The following is a 17742-nucleotide window of genomic DNA, read 5'->3' as shown; positions in this document are numbered from 1 at the left end:
GAATGTCCTGATAATGACAGACAACACAGTGGCCATGTACTACCTCAACAAAAGAGTAGGATCACTACCACTGTGCAGGGAGGCAATGCAGCTCAGGCTCTGGGCAACGCAAAAAGGAATCTCTCAGTAGTTCACCTAGCCGGAGAGCCGAACACGGGCAGATGCTCTGAGCAGGCAGAGCACACTCCCACGAGTGGGAACTAGCTCAGGAAGTCATTCAAGAGATCTTTGCCCTTTGGGGAACCCCTAAAGTGGATCTGTTCGCGACCAGTGTCAACAGGAAGTGCGAACGGTACTGGCCAAGGGAATTTTCCCCCTCGAGGAGTTCTAGGGGACGAGTTCGTGGTGGACTGGGTATTTCCACTCCTATAGGCGTTTTCTCCACTCCCTGTGATTCCTCATGTAATCAGGAGGTTGAGAAAGTTTAAGAAAACCATGATCCTAATTGCCCCGGATTGGGCTAGGAGGACGTGGTACCCAGACCTTGTGGACATGTCCATCTGCCCTCCAATACGTCTTCCACAAAGAGAGGATCTTCTCTCGCAAGAGGAAGGTCGGGTTCTCCATCCAGAGGTTAAGACACTCTGCCTTCATGCATGATTTCTGAGCAGCTGAGATCTAAGGATAGGGACATCGCGGATGACTTAATGGAGATTTTGCTTTCGGCCAGGAGGCCAGCAACAAAATCCCTGTATCAGTGTCATACAAGTTAATTATCTGGTGCAGGGATAAGAATGTGGACCCATTCTTATGTAATACTACCAACAGTACTGTCTTTCCTTTTACACTTAGCCAATTTGAGGCTCCAAGTTGGCACTATTGAAGGCTACTTGGCAGTGCTATCTATCTTAAAGCGCTCCTCGGAAGAGGTTTCTTATTTTAAAATGCCTTTAGTGACCCGGTTTCTAAAAGGACTGACAAATGTTTACCATCAAACGCCTTTTCAGGTCCCCACCGGGGATTTAAATTTAGTTTTTTTTTTTCTAATGTGTGCCCCGTTTGAGCCTTTACGTTCTTGCCTGTTAAGGCACCTCACTTTGTTCCAATTACCATCTTATGTTTGTCTCTCCCCTCCCCCTTATTCCTCTGTCCCTCCCCACTCCCTCCACCCCTCTGCAATATTGTAAATTGTTCCTTATACTGTTTTCGAGTTGTGATTCAATTGCCATCTTATGCTTGTATATCCTCTTGTTCTTATGTAAAGCACTTTGGATTAAAGGGCTATATAAATTCAGTAAAATACAAATAAATAAAATACACTTGAAAACAATTTTGCTAGTGTCTATAACATCAGCCCGCAGGGTGAGTGAGTTGCAGGCACTCTCTTGTAAGCCTACTCGCACCATTTTCCATAGGGAAAAGGTCATTCTGAAGGTCAAATCATCCTTTTTACCTGAAATAGTCTGATTTCCACCTGTCACAGAAGATTACCTTACCTTATTGTTATCCTACTCCACATGCAAGTAAAGAGGAGGAGAGATTGCACAGACTGGACCCAAAAAGGGCTCTGTTTCTAGATTTCTAGACTGGCAAATTTCCGTCAATGTGACCAACTATTTGATGGGTATACTGGACATAAATTGGGCCTTGGAGTGTCTAAGAAACCTTTATCCAGATGGGTAATTCTAGCAATCTGAGTGCTACAAATTGGCTGGGAAAGGGCCTCCAGGTGGACTAAGGGCTCATTCAACCAGGGGCATGGCAACTTCTGCGGCTCTTCAGAGGGGTGTTCCGGTGCAGGATATTTGTGCTGCGGCCACGTGGTTGTCAATGCACATTTTGGTGAAGCATTACTGCTTGGACTACATCGTATCGAGGAGGCTTATTTGCAAAAGCTGTACTTCATTCAGTCCATGATTGAAATTTCTGGTACTCCCTCCTCCAAATTCTTACTGCTTTGGGAGCAGGTGCTATCCTCTCCCCCTGGCTCTTTAATATCTACCTTCTCAAATGAATTCTCTCTTTTCTCACTTTCCCCCAGAGGCTAAATGTTAACCGAGCCCTGGTTCTCTTTAGGCTTGACTATTGCAGGATTCTCCTCCTGAATCTACTTTCATCCACTCTGCGACCCCCACCAGCTAATTGGAATAGGGCAGCAAGACTTATCCTTGGCCTTAAGCTCAGGGACTGCATCTCTCCTGCCCTAAAAAGTCTTCATTGGCTCTTGGTTGCTGCACAGATTAAAAGCTGCCTGGGCTTGGGAACCATACTAGCTTCAACTGTAGCTTACTAAACACTCTCCCGCTAGACCACTGCGTTCCTTTGGCACCAACTATGTGTGTAAAGCGTTTGGCTAAACCGAGGGCTGGTGGTCGATCATTTTCCTCAGCTGGATCACTCCTTTGGAACAGCCTCCCCCTGCATCTGTCATGATGCCTACCCCTGGGCATCAGGACCAAGGCCCTCAGCTCTGGGAGCAGGCATCCAGACATTTGTTTAAACCTCAGCAGGCCCGGCTAGGGGCTGTCTGGGTTCAGTGCTTGCGCCATAGGCGCCAGGCTCATAGACTTTAATTACCTGAGTCCAAGCCTACATGAGGCCTGGATGGGACTATTTTGTTACAGGGACTTTTTTTTACTCGGGCGTGGCTCTAGGGAACGTCTTACCTGGAACTACTTTGGAGGCTATTTAAACCACACCCGAACAGCAGCACATGCTTCGCATTATGATGCATCCAGCAGCGTGACGCTCACCGTGCCTGCAGGCAGCATCCAGTCTTCTGCCACGCCCGCCTCGAAACCGGAGCTCCTAGAATAAAGAAGAAAAGGACAAGGTTCGAAAACGAACTTATTTCAAATTCCTCACCTAATTCCAGAACCATTTGATCTCCGGACCTGGAAAGTACATCAGTCCTGCACGCGTCGCTTCGCCAGCTCCAGCACGGCGCCATACTCGCCAGTTCTCACAGCATCTTTCGATCCGGCACTGTCCATTTCTTCGCCGTAATCCGGCACCTAGGGGACACAAGAAAAAACAAGGTGAGCCAAGGGAATCGACCAATACAACCTCTTACCACCATAGACTTACCTGATTTACCACCGGCGGTATTATTCCGTAACTCTCCACATTTTCATATGCCGCATCTGTAAAGAGGGCGAAAAACAACACGTTAACGCATGCAATAGTTACCGGACAGCGTTGGGTAACAGACTTACCTGAACGCCAGCAGCAGCTACGAGACCTTCTTCTCACGAACTCAGTTGCAACTTAAGGAAGGAAGGGGACAAGAGTGAACATCGGGCACATTGAACTCTTTGAACTTGATACCAATACCGCCAGGGACTTCAGAGTCCATATTACCAAAACTCTCCCAACGCCTTCAAACCAGTGAAGTAACTGGTATCTACGCGCCCCTGCAAGACACGCAGATGGAGAGCTCATCTTTTACGAACATAAGGTGAGTTTACTAAGGGGATATCGGAGGTGATTAGTGGGGGAGAGCGAGAACAGTTTGGAGGCCATCACTCAAACCCATAGGTGGTTAATCCCAGTCTCCACTGCAGGAAAATACTTCTTCGGGTCCAGCAGACAAGACTAGGCGGGCCAGTCCAGACAGTAATCTCTGCACTACGCATCATGTTGAAGGAGACTGCAGCTGTCAGGGACCGATCGACACCCCTGTGGGGTCCAGGTGAGCGTCACAATCTGCGCCTCGAGCAGGAATTTCTTAAATACCGGACCTTCCTCCTCCTTCCCTTCTCTGCTAATCCGACAGTTGTTGTGATTGGTGTCCAGGGCCCTTATGCATCCTCATGGCCCCAGACCTCCCACACCCAATCGGCCCAGCTCCTGTCTACTCTTAGCACTTGCCTGGCACACCTTCCACCCTGGATGTTCTCACATGCTCATAACATGGCCCCTGGCCTTGTAGCACTCAACAACCCATGCACTTCATCTGTGGCTCGCCCATGAGCCCGAACTCCCCAGCACTTACTCCCTCTTCCTTGCTGCACTTGCACATTTTGAATACTCACAAGGCATAGTAGGTTGGCCCTTCCTTCCCTCTACTTCTCTTGTTAAATATTGTATTTTGTAATGTATTCACTTCCTTTTACCCTCCCTTCGCCCTGTGGGCGCTTTGAAACAGTATTTACTTGCTATATAAGTGCCTAACAAGCAAACAATAAATAAAGAGGCTGTTGCAGTAGTCCAACCTAGAGAGAACCAGCGCTCTGGAGAGACTGAGCTTCTGAGGGTAAGTGAGAAAAGCAAGAATACCTCTGAAGAGGTGCAGCTGGTAGTGGGACTTCTTAGAGAGGTCCGTGATTAGATGACACCAGGTTTTTTTGGCTCACAAGAAGGCGCAGGTAGAGGGGCCAAGGAGGGCGGCCAGAGTGAGAGGGGGAAAGCGGGAATAGGGGTCCTAATGAGAAGTATTTCAGTCTTACTGGCATTAAGGCAGAGATTGTTGGAGGCACACCATTCCTGAATAGCGGATATAGTCAGGAATGAGCGTGAGAGTAAAGGAGGCATTGGGGAGCCTGAAGGAGAGCGGAGTGTCATATCCATAACACAAAGTTAGGAGAGAATGTAGAGATGAGGCGGGCCAGAGGTGCCAAGTAAAGGTTGAAGAGCCAGGGGGAGAGGTTACAACCCTGGGGAACACCACATGTGGGGAGAGAGGGGAAAAGAGGTGTTGGAGAGAAAGGGCCCCAGTTGGACCTGTGAGGGTCGATCGGAGAGGAAGGTCAACCAGGCTAGGGCCTGATCCGTGATGCCCAGGTTGTCATGGAGATGATTGATCAGGATGGTGTTGTTTACTGTGTTGAAAGCAGAGGAAAGGTCAAGCCAGACTGATGGTCATGGAGACTAAGCTGGGAGATGGCCAGCTTTTCTAGGAGCTTGCCCAGGAAAGTAATGATGGGGATTGGGTGGTAGTTTGCCAGAGAGGAAGGTTCAGCTGAAGGCTTCTTAAGGAGGGGGTGCATAAGGGAATGCTTTAGGTTAGAGGGGAAAATTTCAGTGGCAAAAGCGTGATTGCAGAAATCGGCCAAGGATGGAGGAGGGTGTCGATGTTGGTCCTTTATGGTTCTGGAGGAGCAGGGGAGCACCTGCTTGGACGACACTTTCATAGATCCTACTTGTGTAGAAACCTAGTTGGGAGTGAACACGAGGCTAGAGGCTAGAGGGGTGGAGAGGTGGAACACACCAACCCCCAAGTTTTACTGGTGCAGTGAGAAGCCAGTGCCGTGCAAAGGGCCTGTCGGGGAACAGGAGAGGTGGAGACTGCTTGGATGTAGGCTCTTTTCTTCGACAGGAGTTTGTATTGTCTTTGGAGCATGCAGCAGGCCAGTTTGTCAGCGGATGTGCCTGAGGCCCTCCACTTTCTCTCAGCCACCCTACACTTGCATTTAAGGGTGGCGAGATCAGAGTCCTACAAAGAGTTGCACTTGGAGGTGGGCTTCAAACTGATCTTCATGACTGGGGCAAGGACATCAAAACTGTTAAGAGATAGAGAGATGCAGGTTAGAGAGGGCTGTCAAGAGTGCGAGTCAGTTGCAGGCAGAGGAGGAGAGAAAGTGGCGGCAAAAGCCTCCACTGACACGCTTCATGGGCGAGAAGGTGGGTGGCAATGCTGGGTTTGGCTTCACCTGGGGGACAGCGTCGGGTGGGAGGAGAGAAGAAAGTGGTCAGTCCAAGAGAGAGGAGTGGTTATAGAGGGGAATATCTGAAGAGATGAGAACTACGGTGTGCCCAGCAGGGTGTTGGACCGGTGGGTAAAATGGAAAGTGCTGCATAGATTTCGATAGGTAGATGTTGAGGTCTCAGAGGAGAAGTTGAGGTGGAGACGTGAGGAGAGGTCGGCCCACATGGAGGAAGAGGCCACCTGGCCAGGTGGCCTGTAAGTGGTGGCCTTGTTAAGAGGCCAGGAGAGAGAGCCTGACAATGTTTGTAGACGAGTACGATCTATGAAAGCGTTGTCCAAGCTGGCGCTTCCCTGCTCCTCCAGAACCATAAAGGACTGACATCGATAGTTGTTACTGGAACCAAGAAGGTGTGAACAAAGCTGGGAAAGGAGCTGGGTGCTTGTAGGAGAGTCATGATGAAGATACTCTGTAATGCTGAAGACTGCTGTAGTTGAAAGTCAGTCTTTGACCAGAGACAGGTTATACTTATGGCAGTGAGGCAGTCAGAAGAGGCTGCCCTTTTCTTGGATTATAGGAAAGAGTGCCTTGCCTACCTGTAGAGGTTGAAGTGTCTTGTCTTTATATGCCTCATGCCTGTACCCCTCCACAGACGTCTTTCAAATGTGGCAATCTGCTCCACGTTGCTACTCTCAACTTTCGCTCTGCTGTCAAACACTCATTTGACATCCGCTGACTCCTCGAAGGACTTAATCTGGATGTTTTCGGTCTCACCGAGACATGGCTCATGGCCAGCTCTGTCACTTGTTTACAAGATTTTCTCCAAATCCAGAACTAACTGTCCAGGAGGCGGAGTAGTGCTGATCTTCCCGGAGTGGGTCCCTGCTTCTGTTGATCCTACGTGGGCCTACCCCTCCTTTGAATACCTGGTCTGAATCAGCCCATCCTTCCATCAATCCATCCATTAAAGACTCCACCCATATGATCCTCCCGCAGTACACCACCCCCAGGGTTGGGATCAGGAAGCGTCTGCCTTCCCCTGGCCACGTGGGAGTTGACTTCAGGCAGCGTTTCAGATCCAGAGGATTCTTCACAGCACTTATTAAATGATTAGCCTTCTTCCTATGACCTTCATGATGGACTGGATTTTATTTATCTACTGAAAAGAGTTTGGTCTGGCTAAATTAAACCAATTCGGGAAAAAAGCTTGAATGCTTTCAGGTTACATTACTTGTGAAACTCCAACCCACAAGCGTCTCAATTTAGCGCCTTTAAATGTTGTCTGACAAAATATCAAGACCTTGATATCCATGCTGGACCATGAAATTACTTCATCAATTGATATTCTAAAATAAGTATTTATGCTATTTGGAAAAATGTGTATGCCTGCAAAACCAAACCCCAACACTTGTTTGGCCCCCTTTGGCACTGCCCTTTTAAAGGGTAGTTTATACTATGAGTAGGTGCACAAACAGAGCTGTTGGATGAGGGGCCTTAATATTGTATTTTGTGAATAATGGTCCTAAAAATCAGGCCACAAATCTAAGGCAATGGAGATTTTTAGGTTCCCACAACAAATCTGTTGAGCATTCTGATCTAATCTGCACTTTTATGACCCCGTGGACAGTGCTCCAGATAAGTAGGAGTATTTTACTCCCTATTTTTTAAAGTTGAGAGTACAATTATGTCCCGTTCCTAATGGGCGTATTTTATAAACAAGTAAACCTATGTTCAATTGTGAAACAGAAATGTTTTTGTGAGATGCTCCTTTGCACCAAGTTACTCATGCATATTAAAAGATATTTGACCTCTTCCATAATTCGTTTTCTTCCTGTGGTTGTACGTGAACTACTCATTCAAGCACATTCATGGAACTGTTTGGGTTAATGCAGGAACACAAGCTTCTGTGTCCATTTCCCGTTTTTTATTGACTGTATTTTTGCTCCATATTTTTATTTTTGGGGCGTACTAGACCGCTTATCTGTAGGACTGCCCGTTTATGTAGAAAACCTCCCAGCAAATGTGTTCAAAGCCACAGCTGCAATTCAGTCCTAAGAGCAGAGGGGTCCCATTTATGAGGAGGAGGATTGTGAGGAGGAGGAGGAGGAGGAGGAGGAGGAGGAGGCGGCGGAGGATGTGTGCTGGCTCGGAAGACTTGTGTAGAAGCTGGTGTGTGCACGTGGACATTGATGTAGAGCTTATTAAGGGGTGAAGGTGATGGCGGGCTGCATACAAATTAGTGTTTGAGCACAATTATCAAGCTTGCATAGTAAAGACTTGTATTCACCACTGCTAACATGATCTTTTTTACTAGCTTTATGCTTAATGGAATAGTGTGCAACTCTAGCGTGTTTTTAGCCTTCTAAGGAATTTACTACGTACATGTCATTTAAATGCTTTTTGTGAATCGGCTATATTTTATGTATTTAACATCTCGGAATGTGCTTTAATTTCACAACGAGTACTTCAAGCCCATATACTCAGAAAATATATTTATGTAGCCTGAAAATGTGTGCAACTTAGTTTCCCCACTATTACATTAGGCCTAGACCTACTGCAGTGAATGCAATTCTTCCTACTATGTCTTTATGCTTAATATATGACTTGCATAATCTTTCAGGGGCAAATGCTTGTAATATTTTGGGCAGCACAATCGCAGGTGTCTTTACAAGAGAAAAAGCTAGCATTTGGGGCAAAGCTATCACAGGTGTTCTTTCCGGGTCAGTGCTGGCTTTCCGGGTTGCTTCTGGCTTTTATTTCTTTGCCTTTGTGGTGTAGCTACAAAACAATCCAACTAACCGCCAGGCACCCATTTGCTTTTCTTCATGCGTACTGCATGTTTATCGCTGAACGCAATTACTAGTTTTTCTTTGCCTTTTGTTTTCCCGCTCCTATATACCCTCCAATGGAAGACATTGTACCCCATCAATGCCCACTTTTAATAAATATCAATTAAAGACAAATATTTATAAATGTTGTTTGGTGCCCACTGGTTGAATTGCCAATTTCATGTACATTTTATCCTTGTTAAATGTGCTCTCAAAAAAGCTTGAGTTAAAACTGAATGCATACATTTAGTTGGGCCTCATTACGGGTCCCGCGTTAACCGTGCTAGTGATACCGGTGGGTTGCTGCCGGGCCAGTAATGATTTACCGGCGCCTGACTTCCTGTAACACCGGGGCATTCCAACCCCGCTGGGCCAGAAAGTCAGGTGCGGGTAAATTGTATTTCCCCATTACCATAGAGTCCCACTACAGGAGCACCGTTAATAACTGCTAGTGCTTTCGTGAAAACTCTGTGGGCGTCTGAGCTGCCGGGTGGGACGGCACCCACATGCAGAGTTGTAGTGTGCCGGTATGGAAACAGTGCCTGTAAGCTTACTAGCACCATTGTTTCTGGACCTGCACACTTATGTGGCTCATTGAGTTGGCTTTAACTTTTTATAGGCCTAACTGGATAATATAAGAGGGAAAAGGTTTACTGAACTTGTTTTGTAATCTTGCACCCACTTATGGTCTCCTTTGAATTTTTGCTACCTGCGCACTGCACATTTTTGACTTTGCCTTTTTTTTTTTTTTTTTTTTTTTTTTTAATAGATCTAGACCAAGAAGAAAATGGTGCTTCCTGTGAAAGCAATGCTTCGGATTTTGCATCCGAGACTGTAAGTAAAAATAAATTACATGATCACGTCATAACTGATTTTCAAACACTACATTGTGGTTGATTTCCTGAGACCATACCGATCTCACATTTACTGCAAATAGCCTCGTTGTATTTGTAAAAATAATTACTACTGTTTAGTTAGCCATGCCTTTTTTGTAATTGATTAATTTGCTACGGTTCAATATTTAATGTAACCTATTTCTGCAGTTACTTTTTGAGGATGAGGAAGAGATTTCTGAATTGAACCTTCGACTATTGGCTCTACAATCGGCTAGTAAAAAATGGCATCAGAAGGAGCAAGAGGTAATGAAGGAAAGCAAGGAGAAGCTGACCAAACCGAAAACCTTGCAGCAGAAAATGAAAACCAGTTCAAAAACGCATTCAGCAAAAAAAGTTAGTCCTTCATATGCAGGTAATAATTCCACCTAATGTGTGTTTTTAATGGATTAATTCACTTGCTGGGATTTGGTGCAGGAGTCTTTATATTTGGACCATTAAAATTGGATTTTGTAGGGTTCTGTCTGAAGGTTTGTGGTCCGGTAACCTCTGCAGGAGCTCTTTCTGCCTTGTGGAGTGAACACATAATACTTTTAGGTGTTGGGAATGTTTTCTCTAGAAGCAACCTGTGCATATTTTATGGACTCCTGCACTTTTTGGTTTTGTTTTACACTGTCGTGACTTTTGCAGTGAAGCCTCACTCCACTGGCCTTTTTGCTCACATATTATGGGGAAACTGACTAGTTCGTCAGGCTGTCAGTACTGGGAAACGGTTTCCTTTAGTCTTTACTTTGCATGTTTGTGCAATGATAAAAAGTTAGCCAATGCATCAGTGCAGTGCGTTGGGGTTTCTTTGTGTGACCCTAGCTCCACTCAGAGGATTTTTGTGGTTACTGAAGATGTGCTTAAGGACAAACTGGTGGCAGCAGTTACTTTTTGATACTTTTTACTATATTTTGGTTTGGCCTCACTGTGTTTGACGCGTTTTTGGCTTCCCATTGTGATTAGTGTCCTACAATGGTCTTGCCACAAGGTTTTCTTTTGTACCTTGCCCGTCTTGTTTTTTTGCCTTCTTACTGGCCTTTCAGGTCGGGAAAATCCTTGGTTCAGTGCTGCAGAAAGGATTTTGATGTGGGAGTATTTTACTCCCCATGTTTAGAAATGGAGAGAATCACATTTCAAGAGTAAAAAGTAGTTCTTTGCAGGAGAGTAAAACCTATGTGACGATATTGAATGCATGCATTTAACTACAAAAAAATCAGAAAGGAAAGTGTTTTACAGCAATGTTATCTGTCTTCAAATGTTTTTCCCTTAGCGAAAACATTCTCCCACACAATTTGTCGGTGTTTGCTACACAGATGCATCTTCATGATACTTGGGCACAGGAATTCGATTAAGAACTATTAGAGCGGTTTATGGTCCCAGTTTGAAATAGAATTGTAGGAAAGGCAGTAACAAAACAAACGCATGTCTCCTTTCCTGTTGCTTTATTCCTTGTTTGTGCTGCTACCCGTTTACCACTGTCTGTTGGTCTGCTACTAATCCATCACCTCTTTCATGTTGTAGCGGCCTCTCTCCTTTTCACTTTCTTTCCATTTGTCTCCCTCTTCGTAAGTTGCTCCATTACTGCTGTTGAGTCGTCCTGTCGTGGCGCTTTCTATTTCACTTCTTGCTTCCCTCTTGGAACAGTCTCCAGTTATTTACTTTGTGTCGCTTTCTCTCCCATCTATTCGTCTGAATCTGTAATGCTTCTCGCATAGTTTTCTGTTCCATTAAGTCTGTCATTAGATTGCCTGCTCTTCAGCGGCTGCTCCACGTAGGTCATTGACAGTTCTTTCCTATCTGAGATCCATGCACCATGTGCCCGCGCAGAGGATGAACAATCATCCAGGTCATTGAATGTGCATAGCCCGATTATTGCACCTCAGTTTAGGGAGACCCAACCATGCCGTTTGCTGTTAGGGTTGTGAGTGCAGATGCAGCACAAAGCACTTGGAATCTTTTTTTTTCATTTGATGGAAAGTGAAAATGCTGCATTTCGTTTAGAAGTCCAATAGAGTAAAATTGTTTTACCAACGCGGTACTTTTTAACTTGTGTAACCATACTCCCGAAGGTCCTGATAGCTTCTTTTCCCACTACATCCTTGCAAATGACCTCACTATACAGAATTGTATAAACTCAGTTTGTCAAGCTTTCCTTAGTGACCTCAAACTTAACGGATTGCTCAGACGGACACTAGAAGGGCCATAGGCCTCACCCTATTATGAGGTCTGCCTTGGCATCCTGACTTTGGTAATCCTAGTTCTGCCATGGAATATTAGCCGGATAGAAAAAAGGAGCTATAGTGTCATAGAAGGAAAGGTTCAAAGAAAGCGCTGTCGAGAAAGAATGCTGGCATAACGTAAAAAAAAGTGTTCAAACATCTCATGAATGCAAGAATATATTTCCACATGCGATGGACTGTGGACTAGACATTTAAATCCCCCTGACTAACCTATTGTTGGTCTTTCACCTTCTCTCCAAAGTGCAATAGCTCCTCCGTACAGTGTTTATTCCCCGTTGTAGCAACAAAACAAGCTAATGGGCGTAGCACTAACCCCAGGTCCAGGCACAATGTACCCATCTCCTCGTTCTTAAGCTGGACAGCGGCCAGAGCCCTCCCATGAAGGATGCAGTCATGCTTTTCACCCAGCCTCCTTGAGAATCCAAAGTCACTCTTGATTTTGACACTGTTTTTCAGGGTGCCTGGTGGTAATTCAAGCAGAGGCCTCTTGGAATTACAGTAATACCTACTGTACCTTTTGAGGACTGCGCAGCACACAAAGGCCGTAAGGGCACACATGTCAATATTCACCAAGGGGCAGAAAAGCATGACACACATGAAGGCGAACTTTTTGGGGTTGGGGTCCCTTGCATGTGCTTGTAAATGTCATTTTACATCAAACATCTTCTATAGAACTGATAAAGAATCACAAACAGCAGCTCAGCATGTTATCAAATCCTGGTTTTATTCTTTGGATTCTAGAAGTTGTAGTATGGTTTCCCATTTGAAATTCAGGATTACATCAATGCAAAGAACAAGGACTTCTGGATGACTTGGTCGCATAGCATGATGAGGCCTGGGTGCCCTGTACAGATTCTCATGAAGGTTTTAAACTAATTATTGTAGCCTGAGTGGAGACTATTTAACCCCTTGAGTGCCAGGCTATTGAAGTCGACGCAAAAAGGACGAGCATACTAGTCTTATCCAAATTAAGTGAAAAACAGAATCCCTAATAGTGGTTTGTTTTACAAAAATTCTTCTAATCTGCCCCACAAATACCTGTGTATCCAGAAGTAAAATATTTGAAGCAACTTGTTTGCAAAAAGAGACCGAACAAACTCTCATTCCTTCAGAGGTGCAATCTGATTGGTTGTCTTCATACCAAATACCTTAAAGTTTCAACATATTGAAGATGAAGACAAAAGCAGCCATGTTTGTTATAACATGATTGGGCATTTCCTTTTTGCTTTTTAAGGCAAGAACATAGTCAAAACCTGATTGATGCGTGGATGCCCTCTGTGTTCTGCCACAGTTCAAAGTGACCCAGACTAGCTGCAGGTGTTGCTCTCTCATTTAGCTTTCATATATTGCTCTTTCCTTTTCAATTCTCCCATCTTATTGCCAAGCTGTATATGGTTTGACAACTCGTAAAATGAAAATAAATTTGATTACATAATCTGGGGGTTGGGTTGCTTAATACAGAAACAAAAATGAATGTTACAACCCAACAGTGTTTCTTCAAATTTTCCAGTTGTAAGGGCAGTTGTTGCATGGCTTTGCAAATACGTCACACACAGAACCAAATGGCATCTATTTGGATCATGTATTGTTAAATCTAGTCCCTCTCAGGAGTAGCATGACTTCAGGGTCTCGCTCCTAATATTGTTGGCTTGCACTAGCGCTCTGCATCTGAACGTGTTGCTCTGTCAAGTTGGGTCCGTTTCGCTGTCTCTCCTGTGTCTTTTCCCTATTATTAAAGTTTCCTCTGCAGTATCTTTTGATTTAAAAGATTTTTGCGCTCTTTCTCTTATGATTTTCCATTGTCCAGTTACTACCATTTCAACCTCTTCTACATGCGGTTTGTGTTTCCCCTTACTGTCTGTCCTGTCTCTAAATGTCCTTTTTGATCTGTTTCCATCGCTCAATCCTATAGTTCTTTTCTCAGTCTCCTCTATTGTTTACTTCCATTTCCTTACTGTCAGTTTGTTCTTCCTCTTGTAGCTTCTTGGTCTCTCTCGCCCTGTTATTTCGTCCTGTTATTCCTGCTCAACCGCTTGTTTTATTTTCTCTTTTCTTTCAACCCCATCTTTGTCTTTGTTGCCCTGTACATATCTGATTAGGAGTTGATCTACCAATCTATGGCTATAGCACAACTAATTACTGAAAATGCATTTTCCATGTACGAAAATTTTTCGGCTTGAAACAAGTCTCTTAAAAGGCGTTCAAGCCTGCTTTAGACTGAAAACTGCAGCGGCTTTCCTTGTGGTGCATCTGAGAAAATATTCCAGCTTCAGCCGTTTGCCAATCTTCCAATAATAAAGCAACAACATTGGGGTCGGTGTCTAGATGAGATACCACAGCTCACATTGTACACTTACATTTTTCTGGGTGGCTGTTGGGTACTATTGTCATATTTGTGTGAAAGCTTCCTGACCTTTGTCAACCCAAGAACATTTTGCTTGTACTTGGTGATTATTTTTCCTTGTCTTCACGTGAAGGGAAATCTTTCCCCCTCTCACCTAGTCTTTTACTCTTTTTATGGGTGACCTTTTTATGTTTCTCCATAGTGTATGGTTGGCGTTAGTTTCCTGTAACTTTTGGCCTTCGGCTGGGTTGCCCTTTTGGGCTTCCCAGTTAATTTCGACTAAATGTACTTTTGTGAGCTACTGTTCCCAAGGGTTAAAGAGGGATTTTCATCCCCTTTGCATTTTATATAGTGAGCCAGCAGACCCCACCTTAAGTGGAATGCTGAGGGGGTGGGGGAAGATGCAATGTATCCCCTTTCATTAGTGTAACATGTTAGAATTGCAAGTTTAATTGAATGGCTGGTGGCATTGATTTTACCTTGGTGACCTTTTACTCTTATTACTCGCAGGCTGTTAAATCGCCCTCGGTAATGCAGAGAAGAGCCATCATTCTGCTAGAATGGTGGATTCCTTCTTTTTTGCCATTTTTAAGTATCCTTGTTCTAGGTCGGAACGACCTTGGTGAACATTTAGTCTTCGATGGGAATTCTTTGTATTCCCCAGCTAGGCTCCAGAGTCTGAGAAGGCAGGAAGTGAGGGAGGAGTCCAACGGTCTGCAGTCTTTTGTCTTCCACCTTGCCGGAAAGAAACTGTAGAGGAGCAGCCAACTGCCCCTGCAGGAAATCCCAACCCCTACTGCTTGTATGCTGGCAGCCTGAAATTGTGCCATGCTTGACACCAGCAGTTGAGTATTCTGCGTCGAATCTTCGAGAAAAGGTATCCACTAAGGAAAACCCGATCAGATGTATTCCCGAAGAGATGACAATCTCTTGGACGAGATCCCCGAAGGAATAAGAAAAGGAGAGAAAGGGAAGCTGGTGACCTCACAAGAAACGAGTGTGACACAGAGAAGACTGGCTGAAGAAGAGAATGTATGAACCTTATAGAAACTGATGACGAAGTAAATAATCGAACTTTCATGTGCAAAACAAAGATTGCACGTATGAAGAGCACTCTATAAAATACAAATCGTTCAATAGCTGTACAGATGCAGCAACGCAGGTAGATCAAGTAATCTTAGAAGCTGGTTCTACTTGGTGACTAGACTGCAGGCAGAGCTGCCATTATATGGAAGCTGGACATCAGCGTCACAATTTTAGTAAGTTCAAACCATGAAGACCAGGGCTGAAAGCTGTCGCAGCAGAGAATTAGCTCTGAGTATGGAAGAATTGAGAAGGGTTTTCTGGCCTGCTGTCAGAAGTTAAGGCAGCCTAGACTGGTTATCTATTCCTGAAGGCAGAGAACGTGAGAAACTGAATCATCCTTTGTTAAGGTGCAAAGAAAGAACACCATGAGTGGCAAGTTTTATTAATTCAAGACAATTGAATGCTGTACAATGGGCTTAATTGCGCGTGTGCTCACACTCGCTTATATTCCCAGAAAGAGAATATATTGCAAGGCCAAGTTCAAAGACTTATCTTCATGGCAGAAGGCATGGGTGATCGATATTGGGCTAATTGACTGGGGAGGTATAGTCCAGTTCACCCACTGACACCTGGGGTATATGCTTACGTGCTGCTAAGTGAACCGAATGTTCTGGGAGGGCATGAGCGTTCCAACCAATTGTAGAGAGCCATACAATGAAGGGCCTTATAGTTTGAGAGCCAATGAGGTACTGTGTGTCTAATAACATTTGAAGATTACTTGCACTAGCGGTGGGCCTGAGTTGTCACCTGATTTTTTTGTGACCCAATCTCAACACAAACCCTTATAGAAAGTATACTTTGATGTTCCCCTTGAGTCAACCACAACCCCCCCGTAGGTTTTTCCTATTTGCCGTGTAGTATGACGTCAAGTATAGTTTTTACTATTAAGTTTTTTATTTTTATGAAATGTTTCGTGAGAACGCTGTGCAACGTCTGTCAATTGTAACTCCCTGTTTTAGACAATTGATAATAAAACACTAAAAGGACTTTGCCATCTTCCTGAGTTGGTTTATTTGGTTTAAAGAGTTACGTTGCTTTCCATCCACTACATGACACTCTACCCGCCAAGGGCCCTAACTTCTGGACCAACTCCAAGTGGGGGGGAAGGGCTGGCTGTCCTTATTGGGTAGCCAGACAACCCCTTTCTGTAAACTGCAGGGAGAGTTTGCAGAAGTTGTGCTGTAGTTCTTTGTAAATACTTTGATCCTGGAAGCTGCTGACAAGTTGACCCCAGGAGCTGAAAACAAAGAGCCAGATGAAGAAAAGACGTCTGTAGCGATTTCCAGTGTTAGAGAACCTGCTGTGTAACTGAAGCCTGATGCAACATTTCCCATCGACCTGGGGGTCCCGAAAACTATTCCTGCCCAGAGACTGGTGATAGCCACTAGTCTCAAGACCTGCATTGTCGGCCTTCCCACGAAGTGGTGCGGCCTTGCTGGGTTGCAAACCACCAATACCCTGGGGCCTCAAGCCAGTGTGCGGTGCATGGTCTTCCGAAGTTCAAATCCATCCAACACTTTGGTGGACTCCTGCTGGATCTCCAAAGACACGATTTAAATCTCTGAAGTCCCCTCACTAGAGTGCAGGACTTGGAGTGAAGAGAATCTTACCGGTGATATTCGTTCTTCGTATGGCTGCTGTAAAAAGGCACCAAATACAAAGAGCCACAAGAAACCGTGATGAAACCTTTGCTGGGACGCCTACTCTGACTGCTGCTGCAAGTTCCCATCCAGTCTTCAGAGCACAAATCCAGGGACATCCCGAAGGCATCCACTCCGAAGCTCTGCTTTTCCCCTACAGGACTGTGTGGGCTTGGGTTACACCTTATGTCTGGTGTGCCTTCTGGGATGCTTGAGTGGGTGATTTGTGTGATTGGGAGTTTGCCCATACTACTTGCCCAGGCCTAATACTGGAATGCATATAGGGAGCCTACTGTGAAGCACCTGAGCACTTTAACTCTGTAGCTGCTATTTACTTGTTTAAGATGATATCCTCTGGAACTTTGACTTTCCTGCAATTGAACCCTCTCTCAACCTGCCTACAGCTGGCTCCTAGAGCACTAGGGTCCCCTCTTCTGCCTCAGAGAACTCATGCAATAGACTAGGGACAGACTGGATAAGAAAAGGATTCCGTCTTGAGAGTACAACCAGTGTATAAGTACTTACTTGTCAAATAGTTTGTTGTAACTAAACATCTGCAATAGAAGTGTCTAAAACGTATTACTTCGATTTTAAGTTGCTGGTTGCTCCTTTAAAAAGTATATAAGTTGCTTTACTTAATCAGAATAGTCTCCCACATTCAAATAAAGTAATAAGTGTTGGTACTGTTTTATCATTGCTTGACTGAGCATAAAAGCATACCAATAGGTTTTAACCTACCTTGAATAACATTGTGGTGTTCTTAAAATGTACCATAAGGTTTTACTTTCCCTGATCCGCTTAATACAGACCTAAAACAGTGTTTGTTAAAACTTCTGAACTGGGTGGGAGAGCCTGAGCAAAATGGCTATGGACGGATGGCTCCAGCTAACAATGGCATGAACTGACGCGAATCAGCCCTTCAGAATGCCATAACCTGGAGGATATATTAGGTCTGAATACCTGGGGAGAGCGTGGACAAACTTTCAAAGAAAACCGCACACGAGATTCGGTATAAGGGGCTGTAATACACATGGGCGGCTGTGCCACCTGCAAGAGACCGTCACACTCGGCGTCGGATTCAGACGACCCGGTTCTCCAGCGTTCTTGGTAATCAGACTCTGTAGCACAGCGTGCTGCCGGC

At 44.9% G+C, this 17742-nt stretch overlaps 1 protein-coding gene across 1 annotated transcript in view; it reads left to right on the top strand.

Moving 5' to 3' along the window:
- Positions 1 to 17742, top strand: part of ZFC3H1 (zinc finger C3H1-type containing) — a 1590362-nt gene that overhangs the window by 31980 nt on the left and 1540640 nt on the right. Inside the window, exons 3-4 of the mRNA XM_069628251.1 lie at positions 9183 to 9247; positions 9457 to 9661. Coding sequence (XP_069484352.1) covers positions 9183 to 9247; positions 9457 to 9661 — 270 coding nt within the window. The remainder of the gene's footprint in view (positions 1 to 9182; positions 9248 to 9456; positions 9662 to 17742) is intronic.

The sequence above is a fragment of the Ambystoma mexicanum genome, chromosome 12 (assembly GCF_040938575.1).
Source record: "Ambystoma mexicanum isolate Mex_15411 chromosome 12, UKY_AmexF1_1, whole genome shotgun sequence".
Lineage (NCBI taxonomy): Eukaryota > Metazoa > Chordata > Amphibia > Caudata > Ambystomatidae > Ambystoma > Ambystoma mexicanum.
The sequence above is the reverse complement of the archived record's forward strand: the minus strand, read 5'-3'. Positions and strand labels throughout refer to the sequence as shown.